General features: G+C 34.3%; 2 protein-coding genes across 2 annotated transcripts in view; one reads left to right on the top strand and one right to left on the bottom strand.

The window, feature by feature from the left end:
• Window positions 1-1,496: 1,496 nt before the first annotated feature.
• Window positions 1,497-12,389, bottom strand: LOC127789100 (probable glutathione peroxidase 2). The gene is made up of 6 exons (XM_052317881.1): window positions 12,121-12,389; window positions 11,532-11,608; window positions 9,372-9,433; window positions 9,140-9,258; window positions 1,916-2,083; window positions 1,497-1,820 (listed from the first exon to the last, which is right to left on the bottom strand). Exons 1-6 carry the CDS (start codon window positions 12,259-12,261, stop codon window positions 1,788-1,790), a joined length of 600 nt encoding a protein of 199 aa, XP_052173841.1. The 5' UTR covers window positions 12,262-12,389; the 3' UTR covers window positions 1,497-1,787.
• A 3,286-nt stretch (window positions 12,390-15,675) lies between these two features.
• Window positions 15,676-23,499, top strand: part of LOC127789094 (isoleucine--tRNA ligase, cytoplasmic) — a 52,904-nt gene continuing 45,080 nt past the window's right edge. The window contains exons 1-4 of the mRNA XM_052317872.1: window positions 15,676-16,407; window positions 16,621-16,686; window positions 17,194-17,337; window positions 17,945-18,165. Of these exons, the coding sequence (XP_052173832.1) occupies window positions 15,874-16,407; window positions 16,621-16,686; window positions 17,194-17,337; window positions 17,945-18,165 (965 nt within the window). The 5' untranslated portion in view covers window positions 15,676-15,873. The remainder of the gene's footprint in view (window positions 16,408-16,620; window positions 16,687-17,193; window positions 17,338-17,944; window positions 18,166-23,499) is intronic.

Raw genomic sequence — 23,499 nt, 5'->3', positions numbered from 1 at the left:
AAATTTAGAAGAAAATAAAATCTTGAAGTTTAGAATTAAGGAGATTTGTTCTCTATAACTCTCAAACTCTAGAGTTTGAGAATTTTCTTTTCCTTTCACATTCTTCCTATCCCCAGAGTTTGAGAGAATTACATTCTCCCGAAAAGCTACTTGTAATTGTAATTAGGCTATTAAGTGGAAATCTAGAAAAAAATTTGGGAGGCATGAGGAAGTATTATATAATATTATACAATAAAGTGGAAGACAAAAGCCCGAAAAAATTGATTTGTGGGATGAAAAATATTATTGGTACATTATTATATACGTCTTGAGTTAAATAATGATAATGATGTTAAAATATTTAAAATATTTCTCACTAAAAGTGATAGGCATAGTGAAGTGCGATAAATACTTAAAATTTATATTTATATGTGTTATGTAATTTAAAATATACATAAATAATGTAACAAAGTCTGATGGGAAAGGTGCTGTCTGATTGATATAACATATTATATTAATTTATTAAAAGAAGCAGCTGACAGCCGACAATGAAATAAAAAGAAAGAAAATTTTCTTGTCATCTGGAGTTTGGAAGAAAATAAAATTTTCAAACTCGCGTTAGGGAGAATAAATCTCTCAAATTCTGAAGTTCAAAAGTTTTGTTTTCTTTCTAACAAACTTAGGGGAGCATTGAATTTTTCAATTTTTAAAATGTAAGAAGATAGAGTGATATAATGTGATGGTATATTTAGAAAGGTAAAACTATTTTTTTTTTAAATTATTTTCATCAAATTAAATTTTAGTAAAAAATAACTGTAAAAGTAAAATAGTGTACTGCAAATAGAATTTTCTTTAAAAAAAATTCATCTATGAACATATACTGTAAAATTCATATTTTTACATTTGTACTTTTATGTTTTTTAGTAATTACTTAAATTTTTTATTTTTTTCGATTATACCTATAAACTTAATTTTTGACTCAATTTAATCTTTGTACTTTATTTTCTTTTCGTATGGCAATTCAAACTTTTTATTATTTTGATTACACTCCTAAACTCGTATTTTTTAGTCAATTTAATTTTTATATTTTTATATATAAAAAAATTAAAGTGAAATGATAAAATATACATCACACTCTAATCATGTCAAAGTACACGAGTTAAATTAACTTAAAAATACAAGTCTAGAGATATAATTAAAATAATAAAAAGTTTAAATTGTCACACGAAAAAAAAAATCAAAGTATAAAAATTAAATTAATTTAAAAATATAAATCTAAAGATATGAAGGTCAAATGACCATACGAAAAAAAACGTGAAAATACGGAGGTAAAAATATAAATTTGGCCCTAAACAGGTTATATACCCTTCTTACTCCAAACATGGTAGGGATCATTCAACCCCATTACTAAGTGGGATACCAAATGACTTGTTAAGAGTCTAGACCCTCGTAATGCAAAAGCAATTGGCTCTGCCATTCATAAGGTTGTATTAAGAACAAAACAGAAAAAGCAAAAGTTTCAGGCAAGCCAAACAAACCATACTAAGATTTGGGTTTAAAGATCGGTCTACTTGTTTGGAACTTTTTAACATCCTTTAGAGTTGACAACACGTGTCTGGACTCTGGAAAATAACCAGTTTAGTTTTCAAGATCCGTCTTGAGCGTGAAGCAGTAAAGACATTGCCCATATAATTTCTTAAAACAATTTTTTTTTATCAAAAACATCAACAGATATTTTCAAACTATTCCAGCTGATCAAAGTGCCAATAATTTCAATTCTAAACATGGGGTGGATCTGACCTTATTGCTTAAGAAGGTACCAGCAGATCCTGTATGTCTTTCTGCAAGAGGAACAGAAGAAAAGAACAATCAAATCCACAAGTAATGCACTTCACCGAAATAAAGCCTGTATGAAGAAGCCAACAATTGCTCAAACCTCAATCTTAAGAGGTGAAGTTCTGGGAGCATATCGCTGCACAACTTTCCCTTCTTTGTTTATCAAAAACTTTGTGAAGTTCCATTTGATTGCATCCCCAAATATCCCACCTTTCTCTGATTTCAGGAACTTGTAGAGTGGTGCTGCATTCTTTCCATTCACCTCAATCTGTACAACACAAGACATTTCATGGGTTTCATTATAGCTTTCGAAAAAGTAAAGAAATTGTGTGGATTAATACCCAACAAGAGGAAATACAAATGAAATGGAACAGATTTCTAAAGCATGGATCTTTTTCTTTGGAATTGTCCACGCCATTTTTGTGCATTAATATCTGAGCATTCAGTCATTACCTTGCTAACATGACACAGATGCTCTGAACAAGTTAAAAACGAGGCAAGATACAACTTTTTCTCTTAGAAATGGAAATACAAGGACATTAATGAGCAATTGATATCTGAGACAATCAGCTATAGTTTCATAGACATTTTACTATGCTGCATAACCTAAACCACCAAGCAATGTTACTAGAATGAATTAACTTAAGGGAGAAAACTCTAGTACCCATTGTTGGATTTAAGTGAAGCTTCAACGATGCCGTTTTGCAGGGGGGTCGGATGGTCTTTTGGCAACCATCATTGGCTGCCCAAAACGCTGCCGTTTTGGGCCCATGATCTGGATGGCCAAAACGACAACCAGCCCCTACCGTTTCATCAAGGCTTGCACGATCTCTTTGTCACTTAGCCTACTGCTATCTTGTTCGTCAATGCTGCCTTTAGACGATCAAATCCTCATCGCTGCTTTCCCTTATTTATCCTCTACAGTGCCTCGAGATCGGTAGCATCACAGCCTCCGATTTGAGTTACCTTTTAGGGTTTGCTTTTCATTCTCTGCTACGATTTGCTCTCTGTATAGTTTCATGTCTATGTTTTTCTCTCTAGGGTTATCGCCTCTGATCTGTATACGTGTGGTTTTAAGGCATTTTTTATTAGAGAGTCGTTTGTTTGTACAGTGAGTATCTAAGTGAGAAATTTGTACATTGAGATTGTAATAATCTCTTCTGATAGTGCAGTGAGCTCTTCTTACTAGATCTCAACGTGGACGTAACCCTCATTAACAGGTGAATCACGATAAAAATCGTTGGTGTTTATTCTTGCATTATTTTTATTTTTGTTACATGCAAGTTATTGTCTATTGTTTGTTCTATGAGGCTCTATTTTCTGGGTTATGGTTAGAGTTTTGGTCGAGTCTTGTCTCGACTCAACAGTGGTATCAGAGCCATTTCTCTGGTATTCACGGTTTAAGGTTTTGGAGCCTATGTTATTCAATCTCAGGATTATATTTTTTTTTGTTTCGCTTGTGTCGATCTAATTCTCTAAGATTTCCTGAGAGTCTAGGTCAGTTGAGTATTTATTGTGTGAGTGCTAACTATGTCAATTGAGTGTTTACTGTGTGAGTCTCTATTAGCGTCTAGGGTTTTAGAGTACCTTCGTGCAAAGCGAAGATGACATCAACCTGATTTGAAATCGGAACATTCAATGGAAAAGGCGATTTCGAAAGTTGGAAAAAGAAGAGAGTTTTGCTCTCTCATCATAAAGTGCTTATTGCACTTGAACCTGATGACAAAAAATGGACAGCATATCAGTTAGCTAGAACTGATAAGGTAAGGGAAGAAGCTTACAATCTTATTTTTTTGCATCTTGGTGATAGTGTTATCTTTAAAGTTAATGGTATGAATACTCCTATTGACTTATGGAATAAGCTTAATTCCTTATATTCTGTTTTGTCTACTCCTAACTTGGTTTACCTGAAGGGTATGTTATTTAACTTTAAAATGAATGTGTCTAAATCTATGGATGAAAACATAGATGAGTTTACTCGACTTGCTTTGTTGTTGAGAGGTACAGATCAAGCTTTAGGTGAGACCATGATTTTATTAAATTCTTTACCTGATGAGTATAATGTTGTTAAGTATGCTCTACAATATATTGGAATTGTACCTAACTTAGATCTTGTTATATCTAGAATTAAAGCTAGGGAGTTAAGAGTTAAATACATCTAAAAAACCTGGTAATAATTTATTTGTTAAAGGAAAATTTGAAAAGAGGAACAATACGAGTAATGGAGATCAATATGGGGGTTTGGGGACTAAGGGTAAAAACAAAGAAAAGAAGGGTAAACAAAAACCTAAGTGGAAATGTTACCATTGTGGGAAAGAGGGTCACATTAAGAAATATTGTTATGATCTTTTAAAAAAACAGAAATAAGGAGGTAATGTAACCATAGCTGTCAGTAATTCTAACTCATTAGCTGAAGTTCTTATTGTCTCTAATTCATCTATCACTAATGAGTGGATAATGGATTCTGGATGTTCATTTCATATGTGTCCTAATATTACATGGTTTCAAAACTTTAGTAACAAAGAGTTTGGCACTGTTTATATGGAAACAATCAGTCATGTAGTGTGCAAGGAATATGTGACATAACTCTAAAAATGCATGACAATAAAGTTAGAATGTTCACTAATGTAAGGTATGCGCCTAGCTTGAAAAGAAATTTAATATCTCTTGGTACATTAGATGAATTAGGTTATTCTTATAAAGCTGAAAATGGTTTTATGCATGTTTTTAGAAAGAATGAGCTGATTCTAACTGATACTAAGAAGTATGGTTTATATGTTTTAAATGGTTGTTCCCTTCTCCCTATTTCTTCTGCATGCATAGCTAAATCTGATAAGACAGATCTCTGGCACTTGAGACTTGGTCACATGAGTTAGAAAGTTCTGCAGGCACTGTCAAATCAAGGTTACATTAATTCAGTGTTTGCAAGTTCCCTAAACTTCTATGAGCCTTGTACTCTAGACAAGCAACACAAGCAGAGTTTCCATAAAGGAACTCACCTAGCGAAGGCATGCCTAGAATACTTGCATGCAGACCTGTGGGGTTCCTCACAAACACTTACCCTTGGTGGCAACAGGTATTTCTTATCCATTGTTGATGACTTTACTAGGAAAGTTTGGGTGTTCCCTCTTAAGACTAAGGATCAGACATTAGAAAAATTTAAAACATGGAAGGTCTTAGTTGAAAACCAAATTGATAAGAGGATTAAAATCTTAAGAACAAACAATGGATTAGAATTTTGCAATAGAGAGTTTGATGAGTTCTGTAACACAAACGGCATTACTAGGCACAAAACTGTTAGGGATACACTCCAATAGAATGGGGTGGCTGAAAGAATGAACATAACACTACTATAAAATGTAAGATGTCTACCGTTCACAGCTGGTATGCCAAAACTTTTGGGGGGGAAGCCCTCTCTACTGTTGTCTACCTGGTCAATCAAAGCCCCTCCACTCTCTTAAACCTTAAGTGTCCTAAAGAGAAGTGGACAGGTAGAAAAATGAACCTAGATTATCTAAAAGTCTTTGGGTGTGAAACCTATGTTCACTAATCAATGGGCAAATTAGACCCAAGGTCCATGAAATGTGTATTTGTGGGGTACCAAGATGGGACTAAAGGCTATAGGTTATGGGATAGGAGTTCAGATGGAGTTAAAATAATCAAAAACAGGGATGCTATATTTAATAAAACTGTCTTCTCTTGCAGATTAAAAAACTTAGAAATAGATCCCAAACCTAGTATCCCAAATGACTTTGTAATAACTGGTAATACTCAGATTCAGGTGGAGTAGCCAGCAGATGTGGATGATCGACCAGCTGCTCTAGTCTCTTATGATCCCATCCCAGACGTTGATCCAACCTCTAACCACGAAAGTGATCATAAGGAGTCAACTGATGTTCCTGAGGCTGAGGTAGAGCAGCATGACTCTCCTCAGCAAAACTTAAGGGATTATCAGTTGGCCCGTGATAGAAGCAGGAGGGTTGTCAGACCTCCTACTAGATATGCATATTCAAACCTGGTTTATTGTGCCTTAGTGGCAGGAATGGAAATGAGAAGCAGTGAGCCATCCTGTTATGAGGAGGTTGTCAGCTCTCATGACTGCTCAAAATGACAGCATGCAATGAACTGAGAAAATGGCCTCTTTAACGGCCAACAACACTTGGAAATTGGTTTCAAGACCTCAAAAACAGAAGATGGTAAGGTGTAAATGGCTATACAAGCTCAAAGAAGGTATGTCACCCATTGATCCTATAAGATTTAAAGCTAGACTAGTGTCTAAGGGTTTTACACAAAGGAAGGGTATAGATTATACTAAATTTTTTTATCCTGTTGTTAAATTTAAAACTATACGTATAATGATTGCCATAGTTGTTCAGTATGACTTAGAATTAGAACAAATAGATGTTAAAACTATCTTCTTACATGGTGACTTAGATGAGCTCATTTATATGGAACAACCAGCTGGTTATGTTAATAAACTTTATCTTGAATATGTTTGTTTATTAAAAAAGTCTTTGTATGGATTAAAACAATTCTCAAGGCAATGGTACAAAAAATTTGATAATTTTGTAACTAGAATTGGTTTTGCTAGAAGTGAATATGAAAATTGCCTTTACTTTATCCTCTCAGAAACTCTTGTTTATTTGCTTTTGTATGTCGATGACATTTTGTTGATTAGCAAGTCCAAGTCAAAAATATGTGAACTAAAATCAATGTTGAATACAAATTTTGACATGAAAGACTTAAGACCTGCTAGAAAAGTTTTAGGAATGGTTATTGAGAAAGATAGAAGTAAACCTTGTTTAAAAATTCACCAACATGACTATTTGCTAAAGGCTATACAAAAATTTGGCATGTCAAGTTGTAAATCAGTAAATACACCTTTAGCTAATCATTTTATCTTGTCTAAAACTCAATGCCCATCATCTGATTCTAAAAAATTGAAACTGGAAACAATCACATATGCTAATGTAATTGGAACCATCATGTACTCTATGATTAGTACCAGGGCAGACCTTGCATTTTCAATCTCTTTGCTTAGCATATTTATGTCTAACCCTGGGAAAACTTATTGGGATGCTTTAAAATTCTTATTAAGATATATCAATGGTTCTTTAAATATTGGTTTAAATTACAAGAAAAGATGTGATGCTCTTGATCTTGTAGGCTTTGTGGACTCTGATTTTGCAGGAGATAGAGACTCAAGGAAATCCACTACTGTCTATTTCTTTACCTTAAGTGATAATTGTATTAGTTGGAAGTCACAGTTGCAGCATCTAGTTGCATTGTCTTCCACTGAGGCAGAATATGTGGTTGTGACTGATGCATTTAAGGAAGCCATTTGGCTTCAAGGTCTCTTGAAGGAAATTCAGATGTTACAAGGTAAGGTTGTGGTATTTTCTAATAGCCAAAGTGCTATCCATTTGTGTAAAAATCCAGTGTACCATGAAAGGACAAAGCATGTGGATGTGAAATACCACTATGTAAGGGATCAGGTGGCCAAAGCTATTGTAAACATTCAGAAAGTTCCTACTGAAAACAATCCAGCAGATATGTGAACAAAAATAGTGATTGCAGCTAAGTTCAAACATTGTTTGGGCTTATTGCCTGTCGAAGTTGGTTGAAGGAACAACCAACAAGAGTAATGATAGCAAGAATTGAAGCATGTTACACTGTTTTTGGAAAGTATGTCCCTGAAGTGTTGAAGCTTCAAGGTGGAGATTGTTGGATTTAAGTGAAGCTTCAATGATGCCGTTTTGCAGGGGGGTCGGATGGTCTTTTGGCAACCATCATTGACTACCCAAAACGTTGCCGTTTTGGGCCCATGATCTGGATGGCCAAAACAACAACCACCCCCTGCCATTTCATCAAGGCTTGCACGATCTCTTTGTCGCTTAGTCTGCAACTATCCTATTCGTCAATGTTGCCTTTATATGATCAAATCCTCATCGTTGTTTTCCCTTATTTATCCTCTACAGTGCCTCGAGATCGGTAGCATCACAGCCTCCGATTTGAGTTACCTTTTAAGGTTTGCTTTTCATTCTCTGCTACGACTTGCTCTCTGTATAGTTTCATATCTATGTTTTTCTCTCTAGGGATATCGCCTCTAATCTGTATTCATGTGGTTTTGAGGCATTTTTTATTAGAGAGTCGTTTGTCTATACAGTGAGTATCTGAGAGTGAAATTTGTACATTGAGGTTGTAATCATGTCTTCTGATAGTGCGGTGAGCTCTCCTTGTTGGAGCTCAACATAGACGTAGCCCTCATTAACGAGTGAACCACGATAAAAATCGTTAGTGTTTATTCTTGCATTATTTTCATTTCTGTTACATGCAAGTTATTGTCTATTGTTTGTTATGTGAGGCTCTATTTTCTGGGTTTTGGTTAGAGTTTTGGTCGAGTCTTGTCTCGACTCAACACCCATGAAGCACCAAATGTTAGTCATCCCTGTCAAATGAGATCTATTTTCTTAAAATGATGGAATAATCCCAGAATAACAGCCTCATCTGTAACTAAGTGATATATATATATATATATTACTGACACCCCACACCTGTATGTGGCATAATATAAAGGCAATGACTAGAGTTTTCTCCATTTAGTTAATTCAGTTCTATTTAAGTAGTAGATTTTTTTCCATCTCGAGGGTAGGGACTAGAATTGCAGTGCTCCAGTCACATTTGACTTGTATAAGACTTCTACCCTCCTTACATATTCTTAAGTAGAGGGATCCACTCAAGAGAAAATTCCTTTACAATGGTAAGTTTCAGGTTCCCCCCTGTAGGCCCACCAAACATACAGCACTCAACTATTTGTGCTCCTGGCAGTCAATAAATGTAGTCATAAAAAGATTGTGTTCAATAAAGGCCAAATTTATTAACTAAACAGATTTAAAGGAAGGTTGTTAGGAGCTTTTCTTTAGCCTTAATTATTTGGTTATCTAACCAAATGATCAAGTTTAAAATAGTTTTTCTCCTTCTGAGGACTTCACCTTCTATTATTTAGTTATCCATACAAGATCCATCAATTCTTATGTTTCAAAAGACAAATATTTCTTATCATCGTTAGAAGTACTTGCATGGTTCCAATTCCTTGCATGTACCCGGTTAGTTAAGAAGCAAGTATATCCAAAACTTTTAGATTTGAATTTTGTGGGCATTGACTTGTGCAATAACAATTTGGAAAGTCTTATGACATTTTTTCTGTTCTAAGACATCCTTAAAAGCTTTTCAGAGTGCTGAAAAAAAGGTCAATGACTTAATTTAGGAAGTTGGTAATAAGTTAAAAAAAAAAGAAGCTATTTTGCTCTCCAAGATGATTTACCTTTTCAAAAATTGGGAACTCAGCTTTGAACATTGTGCATACAGTGTCCTGAATCTCCTCATTAGTGCCTGGTTCTTGCCAAGCAAACTGGTTGCAAGGAAATGCTAATATCTCAAAACCTAAAATGACAACGTGAGCAACAGAATTATGACCCTCATTCTCTTGGAAAATAAAATAAAATGCACAAAAAACTGAAGATAACTTTAATAAAGAATAACTAACATAAGCACACCTTGATCTTTGTATTTTTCATACAGTATGTTCAACTCCTTGTAATTTGATTGCGTTAAACCACTGCAAAACAGGAAAGCAAGAATGAAGCAGGCAAAGTTTAAGTTCGTCTGAAGTTTAAATGTCTTGAACTTGGTTTATGGAGCTTTGTGTTCACTTAAACCTTTAAGCTCCAGCAAATGACAAAGCAAAAGTGATACACAGGAAAATAAATGGGTCCATATAAATGGCCTGATGAAAACGGGAATGCCTTTCCCTTCTCAAAAACATCTTAAGAGCATTAAAACACAGAAATTAATTATATGGTCCAAGAACCAGTAATGTCACATGGGCTTCCAATACTTTCGAGCATTTCCCCTTTTTTCTGTTTTACATTTTTATTTTTATAGAAGGTTAAATTAAAATGGTTTGAACATATAAAAAGAGGATCAATAGACACACACACCTATGAGGTGAGTGAATGGAGGAATGGGAAAAGTGGGAGAGGAAAACCATATAAAACTTGGTGGGAAACCCTTAAACATGGCATCGGATATAATGGCCTTATAGAGGATATGATTGCATGAATAGAGATGGTTGGAGTTCTAGAATTCATATAGCCAGCCCACCTAATGGAATTAAGGTTTGTGATGGTTGCTGTAGGTTTCTCCATAGAAAACTCAAAAAATCTTTCAGCTAGGATTTGTTCTCTTTTACAGAAATAGTACAAATAACTTTTAGTAGTTGTTGCAGTATTTTTTTCAACCCTGGCATTTTGCACCTTTCACCAGCACAAGTTCTTCAATCTCTTTGTTTCAGCCGTTGTTACTTGTCATTCTTCCTTTCTTGTAAAGTATGTTTGTTTGACGATCAAATTTTTGGACCCAATTGATCTATTCCAACTGTCAGCAGTTTGCTCTCAACCTTAAAGGCCTGTAATTGAGGGGTGCACATTTTGAACAATTCAGTTCATACTGTAGGAGTCATTTGCCTATTGCAAGTTCCTTGAAAAGGTTAATCTTGATATGTTCTAACTGCATTACTGATGCTCTAAACAACTGTGAATCATATTTCAGACTAATTTTTTAAAGGTATTAGAAAGTTTCTATCAACGTCTTGATTATACTTGGGGGGAGGGGGAACCTTACAGCTTCCCAAGTTAATACTTTAATGAAACTGCTCGTTCTCTTCTGGAGCATGTTCATCCTCCCTCACCCCAACCTTTTGGCTAGCATGTTCGTGTCCCATAAGATTTTTAAAGGATAGCTGATGCAACAATTGCTAAAAACTCGCCACCATAGAAACGATTTTCTTGTCATAATGTCTTTAAAAAGAATATGCATTTATTTTCGAAAGTAATAAGGAGTATAAGTGAAAGGCATTGAGGCCTTAAAAGCCTTGATGTTAGCATGCATAATTTAAAAAAATAAAATAAAATTCTTGGTTCGATTATGATAAAGTCCTGAACTCTAGGAAGCATGACAACATCTGAGAGCAAAGAGCTTATGACGACTTCTGAACCATTTGACAGCTTAGCCAGTAAACAAATCACAAAACCCATGGGATAATCGAGAAATAGAAAGCAGCAAAGCTTCAATGATTAATCAGCTGACAAGAAAATGTTAAGAATATGCTGATCTTGCTACAATTGTCAACATTAACCATAAAAGTTTAAGCATTAGTCATTCTCCTAATATGGGTCTGACATGCTTGAGACTGCAAAGGGGATACTATTTCTCCTCCGAATTTTTTAATTTCATAATGAAAAATAAAACAAAAATATATTTGAAGACCAAGAAAACTGAAAATTCTTTATAAAACACCAAAGGCGATTACTAAGAATCTAAGATCCTTGAGCAGAAATTACAGCTCATATGCCCCTTTATATTACCATACAGTGGATTTGCCAAACCAAAACATAGTTCCTACTTCTATAGAATATCATTGCTTCAATATGCAAATATAATTATATGGTGATACATATGCAAATCTGTACCTGCCTTGGATCAAGGAAATGAATCAGTGACAAATGAATTCATAAATGGCATGATCATTTGGAAAATAGCAGAGTCATCAGACTGTAAAATCCAGTAGTCTAAGATTCAATGTTTGATTTTTGCCCCTGTGATGACACGAGAAGAAGACAACATACCCTTCAAATGAAAAGCAAAAACCAAATTACCATTTGGAAGCAACATTGACTATCAGAAGGACCTTTCCATTGTAATTGGTAAGAGGTGCATCATTTCCACGGATATCCTGCACTCCAATTCAATCAGTTAAACAAGTATCAATAATACTTGACCAAGAAGACTATGCTGAGAATAACAACATAAAATCCCACGAGTGGTGGTGAGTGGAGGGGACAAATAAGAAGCATTTCAGGAACTAAACTATTCTAAGCCCAAGCAGTCATGACCACCCTCTTGGCCAGAAATTAGATGTAATCCAAACTTCAACTAAGCAGATATTTACAATAATAACAAATGGCACTCCTACTGCACGAGATTCCCGGAAAGAGGGTAGTCTTTGCACATAATCTTTCCCTTGTTTTGCAAAGAGGTTGGTTTCATAACCCAGCAAGACTTACTGCTGTTTCTCGCCCTCCACATGTTAACAACAATGCAGAAGCACATTCAAGTAAGAAGCAGAGTTGAACCGAGGACGAACACGGAACCGGATCGACAGCCAGAGATTGGATGAAGAATTCCGGAAAGAATACAAACAAAAACACTCTGGCAAACAACGAAGAAATTGAACTGGATCAGTACCTTGACAGTGAAATCGTAAACGGATTTGGGGGTTTCTTCGGCCATATTAGAAGGAGAGTGAGAAGGGTATCTATAGAACCAGAAGACGGCGAGACCCAGAAAGAGCAGAGTGGCCCCGTTGGTGAATCCCCGCGAATACATGATGCCAAGGAACGATCAAAAGCATCGCATTTATTATACTCGAGAAATCTGGTTTCTTCACTAATTGGTTGGCTGTTGTTAGTTGGGAAAATCGTCGAGAAAACCAAATCGAGGCACACTCGAGCGAGCTCGTTGACTGGTCGGCCGGAACTCGGAATACTAAGTCGGAAACTGTTTTTAACAACCATGAGCCGACTCACAAATTGTCGACTAAAATGTTTAATATGTTATTATATTCTATTTTAATAATTATTTATTTAAAATATCATGGATGAGTCCTAATCGGTGATAAATAAATGAAAAGTTTTATTTTAATATTGATAAAATCATATTTTAAGTGAGATTGAATGAGGATTTAAAAAATTAGATTGTAAAATCGTAAAATTTTATAAATAATTATAAATAATATTTAATTTATATAAATATAAATATATGTTTATAATTATATAATTTTTTTAAAAATTAATATTAGTAAATACCTTATTATTACAACCTTATTAATTATTAATATTCTTTATTATTAATTTTGACAGTAATACCCGCAACATCGAGTAATTCAAGATTCATAATTGTTACCAACTTACGATAACGACAGCATCGAGCACCAATGATGTTGCAGCAAGAGAAATGATAAGAAATGACGTTCATGTTGCACCAAAGGGAACGACAATACTAAGCATCAATGTCAACACGATGTCTCGTACTCACAGTGACACGATGTTGATTTGTGTATAAATTGAGTCAATTGACTGCAACAAAAAGTACATAGAGTCAATCGATTGTGGCATAAGGTGAATTGAGTTGATCAATGGTGGCACTGAGCATCGAGTAATTGTGTGGCAAATGATAACAGCAACGAAAGACGTTTTTACACAAGGGATCTAGGGTTCATAAAACACTTCGCATATGGAAATCTATGAGAAGCTTAGAGATGAAATTCGATTATGTCTCTAAACTTCCAACTATCAAAAAAATAAAATCATTAGAATTGCAATTTTAAAGATTTAAATCACAATTCACTTATATTTTATCTCAATTTCGATTTTATAATTGCATTAAATCATTTAGAGGTATTAAAAACGTGAAGTCGTACACATATGATCATGATTTAAACAACAATGAGTGTTGGTTCCCACTTATTTGTCGTCATTGTCATCGCTATCGTTTGATACTTTGTTAGTAACTACAAGATGTTTCTATGCAAAATAAATGTGAATGTAACATTTAGCATCCCTTCCCATGCGAAGTATTATGGTTGAAAATCTTATATAATTTTCAATTATAATGGACTAGACAGACAATAAAAGGGATATAAACCAATAGAAGTTGTAACAAATTTAACAATGCAATGGAGCACTCTAAGAAGCAATGCGGACTAATGAATACTAATGAATGAGGAGAGCATTGATGGAATCATTAAGCCTCGATGTATTTATTAAAAAATAAGTGATGCTATTACAATATTTGTCACAATTGTAGCCTGTCACAATGGCATTCTTATGAAAAAAAGGGTTGTGATCTCCGGCCATGATGTTTTGTGAGAAAAAAAGGCTATCATTATTGATTTGGAGCATCTTGCGAACACCTATAAAATCATAGTGGCAATAGAAATATTAGAGATGGGGATGCTTGTTATTGACGTGATTGATTGCAATGTTTTATAAAGTTATATACTCTTATTTAAAAAATTAAAAGATGAATCTAATTTAAAAACATAAGTAAAATTAGATAATCTTTATTTACCCCTTTATATATAGGGGTATTCAATTTTTGATATGAACCAAAAAATGGATTCGTCAAGAAGCCTGATATGGTCTAAGATCAAATAAGTTTGGTCTTATATTTAATTTGAAAATTTTAGAAAATTGATGATCAGTCCAATTTGATTCAATTTTAGTATCGGATAGAAGACCAAACAAATTGTCATGTACATACATACATATATATATATATACACACATACATGGTATACTACAATTACATACTAAGTTTCATATAAACAAAACTATGAAACAAATACTATAAAAAATAAAAATGAAATAAAGACATTTTCAAATAAATAGAAAACGAAAATGCTTACAAAAAAAAATTGAGGTATTTTTTGTAAATATAATTCTTAATATAAAAAGTTATAAAATATTGTTATTCAATAAAAAAAACTCAAATTTCATAATACATTCAAATAAATTTCGTTTTTAATCTCTTTGTGGATGTAAATGCATTTATGATATTTTGTTAATATTACGAAATGGTTATGGAATATTTTTGAAATTACACGAATGACACAAAAATGTTTTTTTTTTTTCTTTTGAGTTTCGATACATATAACAATTCAAAAGCGCTAATACTCCCAAAATATTTATGTACATCGTAGGCTACATATATCCAGTCCAATACCACATTTATTTGGTCCCATATTCAATTTGAATTTTATATCAAATTTTATTTGAGTATGACATAATATTGAATTGATATGATCGAATCCAAACTAATTGAATAACCATTAATCCATTTGAGTTGATTCTATCCAATCCAAACTTTTATAAATAATTAATTAATTTATTAGATATTTATTATTGCAATTCCATATAATCGCTTTATTCATAATACCAACTCGCTATTTGACTTATCATTTTTTAATATGACTTTTAAGCATTTATACTTATAAGTTATGTAAAGATTTAAAGTTGTCTAGCATTTAAGTTGACGTATTTGGATAAATGTGTTTTAATATGTAATTTATATAATTATTTGTTTAGTTTAAAAAGTTTATAAATTATTCGAATTTAACAAAAAATATTAAAATTAACATATTACTAAATAATACAAATAAGATTCATAAAAATACTAATTCTAAATAAAAAATTATAAATTAATGTCAAACTAATAAAATTATTATCATTACATATTTGATAAAGATGAGGGGATAGCTATTATAAAATGCTGTTAAAATAGCGTTTAAACTCAATAAAATTTAATCTATTTAATTTTTAATAAACGTATGACTAAATAAATTATATAGTGTTTAACCTAAACTGTCAACTTATAAGCGACGAAACGGGTAAGCCAAACACCCTTCATCATTTTTCACAATTGTACAGTTTTTTAATTTTTTGGATTCAGCTAAAATGTCTGAGTTTATTCTAACTAATTTTTAAGAACGGATGACTTCCTTATGATGTACCTTTCAGGTAAAATTGGAAGCGATCATAGTTTATATATATTTAGAATTGAATGTTCGGTGTAATTTATGTGAAACTTATTTTTTAATTTTATTACTATTTTTTAATAAAATACTAATTTTCAATAATAATTTTACCTTAAAAATTCTCACTGATTTGAATGTCGATACTAACTCCAAATAGGCATTTCCGCGGTGGCACAATTGTACGTGGTTGGATAATAGCGAATTGTGTTATGGCAATAGTGATTCCTTTGGTGAGGGAAAATTCCAAGCGTAATCTTTATTCAATCTCAGCTGCCTTCTTCTCTTCTTCGTGTACTAGGGTTTCTTCTGATGCTGTCCTCCTCCTAAACCCTAGCCCCCACTGTCTCTCTCTCTCTCTCAATTCGTTGATTTAACAGGATACAGAACGATCATCGGAGGGAGTGATGGATGATGTGTGTGAAGGGAAGGACTTCTCATTCCCGAAGCAGGAAGAGAAGGTGCTGCAATGGTGGAGCGAAATCAAGGCGTTCGAGACGCAGCTTGAGCGGACCAAGCACCTGCCCGAGTATATCTTCTACGACGGGCCCCCGTTCGCAACGGGACTGCCGCACTACGGCCACATTCTGGCGGGGACAATAAAGGACATCGTGACTCGCTACCAGACCATGCGTGGCCACCACGTCACGCGCCGCTTCGGTTGGGACTGCCACGGCCTCCCCATCGAGTTCGAGATTGACACCAAGCTCGGCATCAAGACCCGTGACGATGTGCTCAGGATGGGCATTGACCATTATAACGAGGAGTGCCGCAGCATCGTTACCAGGTACGTCAACGAGTGGGAGAAGATCATCACCAGGACTGGACGCTGGATCGATTTCAAGAACGATTACAAGACCATGGACTTAAGTTTCATGGAGAGTGTGTGGTGGGTTTTTGCTCAGCTCTTTGAAAAAGGCCTCGTCTATCGAGGTTTCAAGGTTTGTATGCTGTACTCGCATAAGTGTACTTTTATTTTGTTCTTATTTAGTAGTTACCGTGTTAAAGATGAAAATGAAAGGAAAGAGAATGATGCAGGAAAGATGAGAACCTTTTATTCTACTTTTGTCATTCGGAGATTTTTAAGATGTCAGATACAGTTTAATTTGAATCGCAGTTGCAATTTATGCCCTCTGTGATGATTCTATTTGCAGGTTATGCCATACAGCACCGGTTGCAAGACTCCACTGTCCAACTTTGAAGCCAATTCCAACTACAAGGTTTAAAATCAGAACTTCTTGTTAGTGGGTTGTTCAACTTCTATTCTTGTTTGAGAGATTGTAACAGATATTCGTATGTTGATGCCACTCTTTTGTTACTGTCATCATTTGTGTTGTTTGTGAACGCTACAACTGGTGTTTTCTCCTTGCATTTGGACCGCTGGTTTTATAACCAAGATAGACTACTTACAATGTCTCAAAAAATTTATTTTTAGCTTCATCTGCAATTTTTATATATGAATTTTTGATGTTGTATTTTACCCCTCTGATGTATGTTTTTCATTTCCCTTTGTAGTATTCTTAAATTGATATCCATAGTTTCATTGTAACATTCTATATATTTGTAGTGTTTTTGATGTGGTGAGCTGATATATGGCTAATAGAAAGGTGAACTTGAACTAAGCTGTCTTTGTTTTGGCACTTCTACCATTGCTGTCTTGATTAAATTTAAAATTTTTGATATTCTCATTAAGTTGTTTTGTCATTCGTCAATTCTTCCCTGAACAGGAAGTTCCTGACCCTGAAATCATGGTAACTTTCCCCATAGTTGATGATCCAGATGGTACAGCCTTTGTGGCATGGACAACGACACCTTGGACACTACCTAGCAATCTCGCTCTTTGTGTGAATGCTGATATTGTCTATGTCAAGGTCAGTTAGTGCTATTTCTGTTGGTAACTAGGCAAGGATGCATTGAATGCTGTTCACTGTACAGTAGTGGTCTGATTACCAACAGTGTAGATAATGACACTGTTTGGAAACTCTATATATAGTGGACAAAAGCTACTTGTGGTACATATATCTAAAAGCCTCTTCAAATCTAGATATGTGTATGGGGGTAGTTGTCTACTGCATCTTCAGTTCATGGTTTTCATTCTATGCTTAAAGTGAGATACTTGTTTATTTTCACAGCAACTAAAGTTGACATTTTGGATGTGCCTTGAGCTGCAGACCTTTTTGAGGTTTATGCATGCCTATGCGTTTTGTCTTCAAAGCATGAAACTTTCTTTTATAACAACACATAACAACATATCCAGCCTTTATCCTATTATGTGGGGTCGGCTAATGAAACTTTCTTTTATGGTCAGAAAAATTTCTCTTATTCTATGTCAGGATTTGAAATCATGGCACATGAGTTATTGTTTTGGTTTCAAGCCTTGTTTGTATTAGAACATAGCTTGTTTCAATTGCATGTTTATTTAATGTGCTGTTTTCTATGAGTTGCTTTAAAATTAATTTTGGTGGAAGCAACAATCAGGTCAAGAACAAGTTGAATGGGAAAATTTATGTGGTTGCTGAGTCTCGACTATCAGAGCTTCCTGTTGAGAAACCAAAAAAGAGCATGCCTAATGGTTCCATGAATGACACTGAAAATTCAAAGTCTAAGACCAAAGGATCCACTGGAGGGAAAAATAAGAATGCAGTGGATACTTGTGAGGTTTTGGAAAAATTTTCAGGGGCTTCACTGGTGGGAACGAAGTGAGTATTTTTTGAACTTACTATTAGTTATTAGTATGAGTTGTGCTCCTTTTTGGTTATTCATGCTCTTCTTATCTTCCTCTTCTTATCTTCATGAACTTTAGCTTTGCTTTGAGTTTATCATCCTTGTCTGTCTGTCTTTCTTTCCTTCTTTTTTATTCTTCATCTTCAACCTTTTCCTTCTTATCTGAAGATATTTGTTGGTTTCTCAGCTTTGTCTTTCTTTTTTTTTTTTGTTGTCCTTTTCCATTTGCAACTTTTTCGTTAAATTTTAAAAATATTTGTCTATACTTATGTTCTTATTGCATTGCTTGGGTTTCTTTTTTGAAGTTAAGGTGAACTGTTGATTTCATATTTGTCTATACTTATGTTCTTATTGCATTGCTTGGGTTTCTTTTTTGAAGTTAAGGTGAACTGTTGATTTCCTTGTGCTTTTAAATCTAGTAGTGTACTCAAGTAGGTCCAATCCTTTTGATAAGTCCAATAGTGTACCTACTATATGGTGATTGAAATGCAATCAACTTCTAAGCATGAAAGATTTGTAAAATCACTTCCGTTGCTCTTGAAATCTTGGTACCACTAATTTGTAACAACTAAAAAGATATACTTTTCTTGATATTCTCTAAAAGCAAGATAATGTTCCTTTCCAAGCTAGGAGGAAGAACATTCGATACAAGCATGTTATTCATTAAGAGCACCTAGCCTACAACACAAAACAATCATGAGGTCTCGAATTTCCCATACAAGCTTTGAGCTTCTTTCGATGGGGGAATAAATGCACCATCTCCCACCACTATCTCCAAGCAGAGAGATTTGTGTTGTTGTTTGAATTGTTTGATCTTGTAGAGGCCTTAGTCTACATTCAAAGGGTTCAATGGCCCAACTTTGATATCATTAGAATCAAAGAACAAAGCAACAGTTGTATAAGAAGAATTAAATATTACTGAAAATGTATAGATCATTTGAATTCCGACATATATAGATCAGGAAAATTTATTAGTTAAGAGGGAGAGAGGATTATTTTAGAAGAGAAGGAAGGGAGAAGGGAGGAGAGAGGAGACATAGTACAACTATCCAAGTTGCTCATATTTAAATATTATTTACCTCTTGATTTGTATAATTTTTTATATCAATAATGTGACACTCCAAGTTCTAGCTTATAAAATTGTTCCATGTTTGAATTTGAAAATTGATGTTAATTGACATGTTGAAAAATTTGTGAAAATTGGGAGTCTTGGAACTCTTGGGAATGGAAAATAAAGGGTAAAATGGTTATTGGGTTGCCAAGGAAAAATTTGTAATTTGCTGGGGGAAAAGGCATCTTGATGCGGAACAACAAAAAAGATTGCGTAAAATTGAAGAGAGAAAAGAAATTGGAGGGAGAAGAAAAGTAGTAATAGTTTGAGAAGAAGCAAGAACCAAGAGGGAAGAAGAGGGGAGAAAAGAGAAATCAGGGAGAGAAAATCATCAATTGTATCAAACCATCAAAGGAGTGAATTTTTAATTACAACATAAGCCTATTTAATAGCTAAAATGCCATCATGACTAAGATATAGTTAACCTCATAGTTGTCAAAGGTGTAAGGCGTGCTAAGGCTCAAAAGAGTGTTTGGGGCCTAGGCTTAAGGTGAAGTGCAAGCCTCATGCACATGAGGCACACATTTAGTCAAAATGCTTATAAAATACTTATGCACCATTCTTTTCAATATGTATCTATAAGGAGGTAGATGTAAACTCATAAAATCATAAATGACAAATAACCAACCTTATAATAACAACTAATATTATTGCAGACAATAATTATTTTCTCTTGCAATTAGTTTCTTCTAACTGCCAAAAAAAATTAGAGGAAATAAAAAATTACAGCAGAATACATTGCAAAAAACAATTACAGGAAAACAATTAAGTTTCTTATAATTTCTTTTAAAATTAGAAGAAAAGAAAAAAAATTACAGCAGAGGGCACATAAAAAACAATTAGTTTCTTTTAAATTGCAAAAGAAATTAGAAGAGTGAAAAAAAATTAGTAGAGCACACATTGAAAAGCTTATAGAAACAATTTGTTTCTTTTGCAATTAGGTTTTTTTTTTCTTTCTAAATTGCAACAAAGATTAGGAGATAGAGAATGAAATTAGAGTATAACACAAAAAAAAAAAATAATTAGAGCAAATAGTTAGTTTATTTTAAATTGCAAAAGAAATTAGAAGAAAAAAAAGAAAAATGCAGTAGAACGCACAGTGACACCACTAACAACTACAACTTCATGCTGGTTGTTGAGAGTAAAAATGATAATATAAAAGATAAAGATAACTCTCTATCTAACAACTTATACTTATGCTTTTAGATGAGATGATGGTTAACAATTCAACACTGGTTAATAGAGAAAAAGTCACTGAGAGGGTAGTTGCTTGCCGCCAACAATTCTGTAGGTGAAAACAGGTCACAAGAGAATGGCCACACGCCCACAGGTGCAACTAGTTCTCCAATGAGTGAATATCTTTTCCAGAGGATCCCAACTAATGGGAAATCCAATAAATGTTTGGCTTCCACTGCTAGGTTCACCTCTCAATGATATATAAGGATATGTAATCAAATCAACAAGAAAAATAGGATCTAAGATGACAAAATGGACAAAAACTAGGGTTTTAATACAATTATATGTGCAAAGCACATGAGGCGTGTGCCTCATGCTCCTAGGAAGCCCCTCATGCATGGCATAGCCTCTTAGTGGAGATGAGCTGTACAGTGCTGCGCCTTTGTGTGCCTGCGCTTTGACAACTATGGTTAACCTAACTATGATTATCTCAACAAAATGAAAGTGAAGTTCTAAGAATTTAAAAGCCAAATCTAAACCTAAAACAAAATATGATAAGTTGAACTGAATGCACGAGGCTCCTACTTTGCGGACTTTTGGAAGGTCAATTGTACACAACTTTACCCTTGTTTAGCAAAGAGGATGTCTCTTGACTTCAACTTATGAATTCTAGGTCATCGTGGAGCAACCTAAACATAATTTGATAAATCAAGATAAACTAGGTAATATCATATCAATATCCCTCAGTGAGAAGACAAATTGTCCTCGAGTTTTGTAAATCCTCGTTGCTTAGTCACCCAACTATGGAAAAAGTGGTTTGATGGCCTTCTGTTCTCACCTATTATATAGTGGTTTGACTTGCCCAATATTGTAAGAGCTTGCTATTTTCATGTCTGTATCCAATTTGCTTTGTATAACTCCATTAAACTAGGGTCATTCTGTAGTAATTTGGCTTGGGGGATCTAGGTAGAATTAGAACCAAGAAGATCTTTCCAACATTTTAAGAATCGTTGGACCTCTCCATCCTTATTAAAAATAATCTACTCATCTTAAATAGCATTAATTTTATCCTTGGGTGTGAAATTTATAGCTAAAGGTAGTGTCACGTTAGGTTTGGTTTGAGGAGGTTCTGTAGAGTCAACGAAAGGACAATCAGTGGTATGATATGACCATCGGTACTGTCACATTAGGTTTGGTTTGAGGTTCTGTAGAGTCAATGAAAGGACCATCAGTGGTGTGATATGGCCTCTATATGCAACAAGGTTCTCAACATTATATGTGGAACTAAAACAACAATTAGGTGGTATATTGATGACATATGCATTTGATCCAACTCTTTTTAAAATTTTAAAAGGACTTCTTGTTGTAATCGCTTGTATTAGATTAGATTAAGATTGTCTTAGGAGGGTTTTTCAGTTGTAATATTAGTGGGTTGCATTTGTATATCACTTGTGTTATTCTAGAAGGCTTGTTTCTAGAAGGGTTGGTTAGTGATATAGGCCGGTTAGTTGGTTGTAACTACCGAGATATGTCTTTTATTTTTACTGCCTCTATACTTTATAAATAGAGGTCGGGTGAGGGGCATTAGCATTCTATTCTAATTTCCTGTCTTGTGATAAGAAAGAGAGAGGAGTATGTGCAAGGGTAACTTGAGAGTAAAGAGAGGATATCTTGTGTCACGGAGGCAGTCCATTAGGAGGCCTTTCTTTAAATTTTTGCTAATTGTGATATTCAATTATATGTTTTCATTTCTACTGTAACCGTAGAGTACTAGATGGTCTAGTAGAATGTATTAGAATCAGAGTTTGTTATGCAGTTAGGGGTGAGGGCCCACCTGTCAGGGGAAAATACCCCTCCAACCATAGTTCTGAAAGGCGCGAGGCGCAGCGAGGCTCAAAGGGTCCTGGAGCCTGAGGCGCGAGGCCGAGGCGCGCCTTTGCGAAGCGAGGCGCACCTTTTAGAAAAAAAACTAAAAATCTTGTAAAATCATAAAAAACTATCAAATTATCAATAATAACACATGCATATCATTAATGTTTCATTATCTTCAAATTCTAAACTAACAACATCAAAGTTAATTCATTCATCATACAATTTCTAAACTAGAAACATCATCAAAGTTCAAACTTAAAGTCTCAAACTCAAACAAGTACCAACCATCGTGCAAAGTTCTAAACAAACATATAAACACTACAAGTCCACAATCAATAAAGAAGTTTTAATCATCATCATCATCATACCCTTCACCAAATTGAAAATCATCATCTTACGGTGCCATATTTTGCTCATCCCTGATTCCCTGTTATTTTTCTTCTTTTGCATGTACTCTCCAATCTCTTGTTTTATTGATGGAGGACATTTTGGAATAGCTTTAGTATTCTCCACAATCAATAAACACTACAAGTCCACAATCAAGAAAATGCTTTCATTTTGAAAAATGCTATTTTTCTAGGTCTGGAAGATTAGCGCATTTTTTCTAAGTCTGGAAGATTAGGGCATTATAAGGAGACATATAAGAAAATGTTTTCATTTTGAAAAACTAACTCCCGGTATTTTGATAGTTAATATTCATTGTTGTTAAAATGATTTTTAATGAATTTTTCAAGAAATAGTAGGTATGTATTTTGGGGGTGGTAAAATCGCTAAATCCTGAATTTGTACTAAAATCAAAATTCTATTTTCTTATTGTTATGGATTTTGATTTTTTAGATATTTTTATTGAATCCAAATGGGGGGTACTTTCTTATTTACATTTATGTATTAAAGTAAATGGAAGGTAAAATATAAATAAAAGAAAATGTGGACATTTACTTAAACTAAAGAAATGTAAATAAGTAGTGATGTATACATGCTGAAACTGATAAGAGGGGATGCTGGAGAGGAAAGAAAAAAGTGATGCAGGCAGGATGCAGGCGCAATTTTCATGAGGCGCGCCTCACCTTGCAAGGCGCGCGCCTTGCAGAAACCGCCTCGCCTTAGCCCAGGCGAGGCACCAAACTGGTGCCTTGCGCCTAGGCGCGCC

Source organism: Diospyros lotus, chromosome 13 (genome assembly GCF_014633365.1).
Source record: "Diospyros lotus cultivar Yz01 chromosome 13, ASM1463336v1, whole genome shotgun sequence".
In the NCBI taxonomy this organism is placed as follows: domain Eukaryota; kingdom Viridiplantae; phylum Streptophyta; class Magnoliopsida; order Ericales; family Ebenaceae; genus Diospyros; species Diospyros lotus.
The sequence above is the reverse complement of the archived record's forward strand: the minus strand, read 5'-3'. Positions and strand labels throughout refer to the sequence as shown.

Bases quoted from the DNA above. Each gene is read 5' to 3' on its own strand.
- LOC127789100 (XM_052317881.1), bottom strand. From the start codon at position 12,261: ATGTATTCGCGGGGATTCACCAACGGGGCCACTCTGCTCTTTCTGGGT. The intron at 9,434-11,531 runs GTAATTTGGTTT...CCTGTTTTGCAG, and splicing joins GTCAATGTTGCTTCCAAATG to TGGTTTAACGCAATCAAATT. The intron at 9,259-9,371 runs GTGTGCTTATGT...TTGTCATTTTAG, and splicing joins TGAAAAATACAAAGATCAAG to GTTTTGAGATATTAGCATTT.